We start from the raw sequence: 6,520 nt of genomic DNA, 5'->3' as shown, positions 1-6,520 counted from the left end.
ACATTTTGCTATGTTGTCATGCCCTTTGGACTAAAGAATGCGGGAACCACGTATCAGCGTCTCATGAAAGAGTCTTTGAGAAGCAGCTGGGAAAGAATGTAGAAGTATATGTTGACGATATCCTGGGAAAATCTTGGGAGACTTCTTGTTTCATTTCTGACTTAGAAGAGACTTTTTCCACTCTCATGCATTATGAGATCAAGCTCAATCCAGCCAAGTGCATATTTGGCATGAGGAGTGGTAAGTTTTTGGGTTTTGTGGTAACTGACCGGGGGATCGAGGTGGATCCTGAAAAAGTCAAATCAGTGCTGGACATGTCATCTCCTCAATCTGTCCGAGAAGTGCAGAATCTTACCGGGAGAATTGCTTCACTCTCCCTATTCATATCCTGATCGGCGCATCGAAGTTATCCATTCTTCCAGGTTTACAGAAGGCACAATAGTTTGGTTGGGATGAAAAATACGAGCAGGCCTTCCAAGATCTTACGAGTCACCTGGCAAAGCTTCTTGTCTTAGTGAAGCCAGAGCCCGGGGAAAAATTGTTTGTATATCTATCCATTACTGAGTATGTTGTCAGCTCGGTACTTGTGAAGGAAGAGGGTTCTGATTAGAAGTCCGTCTATTATGTCAGCCATGCTCTCAGAGGACCCGAGCTTTGGTACAGAGAGGTGGAAAAAATAGACCTGGCCTTGGTTATGACTGCCCGGAAATTGCGACCTTACTTTATGTCTCATCAGATTTTTGTGTTTACTAATAGTCTTCTCGGGAGAATTATGACTCATTCAGAAATATCCGGGAGGATGATCAAACAAACATTTGATCTGGGAGAATATGATATTGAATATAGGCCTCGGGTTACCATCAAAGCACAGGCTCAATCGGATTTCTTGTCAGAGATGATTCAGCATAATGTAGAGGAAGTTTGGAGAGTGTTTGTAGATGGAGCATCAAGCCTTTTTGGATGTGGAGTGGGAGTGGTGGTAGTATCTCCCCCGGGAGAAAAAATTAAGTTGGCTCTAAGGATTGACTCCTGGGTGACTAATAATGAAGCAGAGTATGAGGCTATTCTTGCCGGTATTCGAGCGGCCTTGGAAATTGGAGCTTTTTGGATCATTTTGTATTCCGATTCACAATTAATTACCCAGCAGATAAAGGGCGTTTATGAGGCTACGGACCACAAAACGCTTAAATATCTAAAGCTCATTAAAGCCCAGGCAGAATCTTTTGTGGATTGGAGTATTGAACAAATCCCCTGGGAGGAGAATGGGGAAGCAGATGCTTTGGCCAAAATGGCCGCCACTCTATCAGAAGTCAATACTCGAGAAGTATTGCATGTTATCCGGTCAATTCTTTCCACAGATGAGGAGATATTGCCAGCATCAGAGGATTCTTGGATGGCACCCCTGATCAAGTTCATTGTGAACAATGAATTACCTGAAGATAAAGCAGAAGCTCATAAGATCAAAAGACAAGCTCCCAGGTTTGTCCTTTTAAATAACATCTTGTACAGGAGATCATTTCATGGACCTCTGTTAAAATTCTTATCTATGGGAGAGGTGGATTATGTCTTTTGTGAAATTCATGAAGGCTGTTGTGGAGAACACCTCGGAGGAATAGCGTTGGCCCAAAAGGCAATTCTTGCTGGATTGTAGTGCCCAAGTATTAGCCAAGACTCTGATCAAGTGGTCCGAGTATGTGATGGTTGTCAACATCATTCTAATTTTCAGCACAGCCCGACCATTCTTATGAAGCCCATCCGGGCATCTTGCCCTTTTGATGAATGGGGTATGGATATTGTGAGACCTTTCGCAACTGCCCGGGCTAAAAAGAAATTTCTTTTAGTGAGAGTTGATTATTTTTCCAAGTGGGTAGAAGCTGAGCTCCTAGCAAGGATTACTGAGAAAGAATTTTTGAAGTTTCTGTAGAAGAATATTGTATGCCGGTTTGGAGTTCCCAGGAGACTTATTTCAGATAATGGGAGACAATTTCAGGGAAAAGAATCACGTCCTGGTACCGGGAAATGAAAATCACTTAGTCTTTCACTTCTGTTGCTTACCCTCAGGCTAATGGTCAGACAGAGGTCGTAAACAGAATTATCGTTCAAGCCTTGAAAACTAGTCTACAGGGAAAAGCAAAAGACTGGTTGGAGGAATTTCCTAGTGTCTCTGGGCATACAGGACTACTCCTTGAGCTCCTACTCAAGAGACTCCTTTAAACCTGGTGTATCGTTCTGAAGCATTTCTTCCAGTAAAAATCGGACAATCTTCGACTAGGGTAGAATCTTACCCAGACGATGATGATCAGAGCAGGGCAATGGATTTGGATATTGTAGAAGATAAGAGAGAGCAGGCCATGATTCGGATGGAAGCTTACCGGGGTCAGGTTATGAAATCGTATAACAAGCAAGTCCGAATCCGAGACTTTCAAATAAGTGATCTAGTGATGAAAAAGTCAATCCAGCTGGAGATGTCGGTAAATTGGAAGCTCGGTGGAAAGGACCCTTTAAGATAGTTTGGATGGTTAGTTCAGGAGCTTTTTATTTGGAGGATGCTCAAGTAAGCTCTCTCAAGCGCCCATGGAATGTATTTAATTTGAAAAAGTATTATGCTTGAAAGATGTAATTATTGTTTGAAGATATGATGAAAGTTTTTTTCTTCTCAGAAAGTCCAACAAATAATATATCTAAACCCGAGAAGTGTAAAACTCCGACCAATCTATAAGTCTGGGGATCCGGTCCCCGGACCAGGGCTCCGTACCCTGGTTATATCTAATGAGCCCAGGGCTCAATACCCTGGTTCGGGGCTCCGCACTTCGACCATTCCAAGTCCCGGGATCCGATCCCCGGTCCAGAGCTCCGTACCCTGGTTATCTAATAAGCCCATGGCTCAATAACCTATCTCGGGGCTCCGTACCTCTACCATTCCAAGTACCGGGATCCGGTCCCCGGCCCAGGGCTCCGTACCCTGGTTATCTAAAAAGCCCAGGGCTCAATACCCTAGCTCGGGGCTCCGTACCTTGACCATTCCAAGTCCCGGGATCCAGTCCCTGGCCCAGGGCTCTGTACCATGGTTATTTATCAAATACAGGGCTCTGTACCTTGGCTTAAGGGTTCTACACCTCAAACATATACTAAGTACAAGGATTATTACCCTGCTCAGGGCTCAATATCCCAATTACTTATTGAAGGTGCCGGCTATTTTACAACGCTTAGAAAAATTCTAAGGTTCGACATTCACAAGCAAATTGAATATTATGTATCTAATTATTTCTGAGGTCGGGTATATATGAATTATTAACAAGTTATATTGGAAGCAAACAATTAAAGAGGAAAATAAAATTCCACTAAATAAAAGCCCGAAGGCTGAGAATACAAGCAAATTGAAGAAAATAAAAAGGAAAAAATTACAATCCTATTCTAGGTCTATTGGGCTAGACCCCGGCTGCTCTTCTTCTTCAGGATCCTCCTTCTCCTCTTCGCCACCCTTGGGAAGGGATGCTATAGCTCGTCTAAAGTCCGGAAAATCTTCTTTCTCCACAGGAATTAGTCCGGCTTCTTCAAATAGCTCTCGGCATTTGGCAAAGTCGGTCCTGAAGAGAGGGTAATCTCGGTCTTCAACGATCTTTTTGAATTCTGGAGACTGGAGGAAAGAGGCCTGCCACTTGTCCTTATTATACTCAGCAGCATCCAAGGTCCTTTCAGCAGCTTCCACCCGGGACTGCTGTAACTCTACCTACTCGGATAGAGAATTATTCATCGACTCCAAGACAGATATAGTCCCTTGCATAGCTTTTTATCGGACAAGGCCCTCATTGACATCATCTCCGGCCTTAGCCAGATCTTCTTGAGCCGATTCCAAAGCAGTGTGAAGGCCAACCACTTATTTCTCATGAGCAGATTTGACCCAAGACAGCTCTCCTTTAAGCTGCTCGTGAAGCTCTTGCAGTGCCCGGGCTTGATGGTTTTTGCGGTGGCTAATTTAGCAACCTCTTCAAAAGCATACATCAGCATTTGAATACCTGTACAAGAGAAGTTAGTAAAAAAAAAAGAAGAAGAAGAAAAGCATGAAACTTACAGTCAGGATCCGGTTTGATCTTTCAAGAAATTTTGGGGTAGGCCGAGAGCTCTTCAGATATGCCTCCTCAGCAGGAACAAGCAACTGCTTGAACAGCCTAAGCTCTGTTGGAGTAGCTCCCTTTAAAAATTGATTGCCCCGGGTAGGCTGCTCAGTTTGAAGGGGCTCTTGAAGTGGTTGATTTTGTTGAGGAGGTGTTGATCGGGTCATCTGAGAGGTGCCCTGCTCATCCTCCTTGTTACTCTCAAGAAGGAGTAGCTTCGGGCTTGTTATAGCATTTCGCTTCCTTTGAATGAAGGGAACATGATCTTCAGACTCCTATTGGGAGCTTGCCCGAGTGGCGTCCCATTCGAATTGAGCTCTTCTTTGAGCAGATTCGTTCGGCTGAGTAGCCTTCTCCTCAGTTGCCTGTCGGGCTGCCTCCTCATCAGCTCTTTTCTTCTCGGCAGCTGCTCTCCGAGATGCCAGTTTTCTATCCTTGGCCGCCCACTTTCTTGCAAAGGCCTCTTACATCTCTGAATTATATGCACAAGAGGAGAAAAGTGGTCAGAAGGATTACAAAATAATAAGACAAGAAAAAATAAAAAAGAAGTTCGGAAAGAGAAAGTTACCAGGTTCAGCGCCCGAGTCAGCAGTTTCATCAATTACCCGGTCTATTGGGTCTTTACCCGGGCACTCAACCCGTATGTTATTAAATTCTCTTCTGAAATAAGAGTAAATGAGGAAAAATTTTGACCCTCTATCAATTCTTGGCTTCGGGTGAAAGGTTCCTCAAATTTGTACGATTTGGGAAGGGAAGGTTGTGTAGGAAGAGAAGGGAGAAACCCGGTTAAACAAGGAAGGAGGCCGGGAGTTGAATGAAAAAGTAGCGTCCTTTCCATCCCTTCTGGGAAGAAGGGATATCATCAAGGAATTGAGATTTAAGCTGTGCATATAGGGAGAAGGCATTATCTCCCAACCGACAAACAAAAAAATAATGGAGAACGAGGGGGTTAATGAGAAGGTTGTGCATGCAGAAAAGGATGAAGACCGAGGCCATAATCCGAAAAGAGTTGGGATGGAATTGATTTTAGAGTAGGTGCCCGTCTAGCCAAGTGTTGGCCGAGGGTTCATGTTGAAACTCTATGTATAAATAATCTTTATTTTAATAATATTTGAATTTATTGTTTTGGCACATCTTTATCTGTATATCCATGCTCGTTGCATAGATAAAGTCCTTGAATATATAAATAGTAGAAAGAATATGAGATGCTCATATGATGAGTATCATGAAACTCATATTTACAATACTGTATATTCTTAACAGTTCCTAGTCGATTCAGCCGCCGCTAAGAAGGATATAGGCCGCTCGAGTTTGAGACTAGTATCTGCAATGTGAGTACCATGTTTCATTGGTAGGGGACATTGTGATGTCCGAGCATGCATATAGGTGCTCCTTGGAGATTGCACTGAACAACCCTCCATAAAGGACTTTCCAAGTGGTTCTCACTTATCGAGTGGAAACGTCCTAGTTTATGGTTGTACACCATTATTCCTTATGACCCGGGACAACATTGAGACTCTATATGCTAGCATTGCACTTTGACTTCTTTACCGACTCATATGGGGTCATCAGGTGGCAAGGTTGGGTGTTTTGTCGAAACATATAGGAGTCGATGCATTATAGTCAGGGATTCACCACTTACCTTCGAGTATGGATATCCTATGTGTATGTGTTTAAAATCTCTGATCAGAGTGTTGGTGGTAATTATGAAAGTGGTTTCATAGATTACACCATCGATGCAACTACGACATGACACATAGTGTCGATTAATTGACAACTCTTGATATATCAATAATTGTCGAATAGGTCGGGATATATGAGATGCAGGGACCGTACTGTACGCTAACCATAATAGAATGGTTCTTGCAGGCACTATCATTTGATACGTAGAGAATCATGTAATCGATGCTGCTAAGCGTTTAACATGATTGGTTGGGTACTATCAGACTTGAGTTCTGACATTCTTATTATTAAGGAGTTGATAAGTAAGAATGGAGCAATTGGTGTATGCTCATATAAGGACTTGTTTAGTCCCGAATCACATTGAGATCTGAACTCACTGCTAGTTGTATCAATGAACCATTGAGGGCCACACAAGTACTAGCTTTCTAGATCCCATTGAAAAGTAAAATTGTTCAATGTGTTGAACGGCTTATAAAGGAGTTTATAAGCGCAAGGAAAATTAGAAGTATGAGTTCTATAAGCGGAATGCAACTTTTAATTTGTGGAAGTGTTCCTAAATTAAAAGTTGGCCAAATAAATAATGCATTTGGAAATTTTGATTTTCATAAACATTGTTATGGACTAAATTAAATTAATTCAAGTGTTGAATTAATTAAACACTAGTGGTCCTAATAGAGTCCAAATAATTAAATTAATTCAAGTGTTGAATTAATTTAATAACA

General features: G+C 42.3%; 1 protein-coding gene across 1 annotated transcript; it reads left to right on the top strand.

Annotated features, from left to right (window-relative positions):
- The first annotated feature begins 772 nt into the window (after positions 1 to 772).
- On the top strand, positions 773 to 2,214 carry LOC140971257 (uncharacterized). The gene is made up of 2 exons (XM_073433426.1): positions 773 to 1,630; positions 2,062 to 2,214. Exons 1-2 carry the CDS (start codon positions 773 to 775, stop codon positions 2,212 to 2,214), a joined length of 1,011 nt encoding a protein of 336 aa, XP_073289527.1.
- Positions 2,215 to 6,520: the final 4,306 nt, after the last annotated feature.

The sequence above is a fragment of the Primulina huaijiensis genome, chromosome 1 (assembly GCF_012295235.1).
Source record: "Primulina huaijiensis isolate GDHJ02 chromosome 1, ASM1229523v2, whole genome shotgun sequence".
NCBI lineage: Eukaryota > Viridiplantae > Streptophyta > Magnoliopsida > Lamiales > Gesneriaceae > Primulina > Primulina huaijiensis.
The sequence above is the reverse complement of the archived record's forward strand: the minus strand, read 5'-3'. Positions and strand labels throughout refer to the sequence as shown.

Coding starts and splice junctions, on each gene's coding strand:
- LOC140971257 (XM_073433426.1), top strand. CDS start 773: ATGACTCATTCAGAAATATCCGGGAGGATGATCAAACAAACATTTGAT. Junction 1,631..2,061: donor GAATAGCGTTGGCCCAAAAG/GCAATTCTTGCT, acceptor GCTTACCCTCAG/GCTAATGGTCAGACAGAGGT.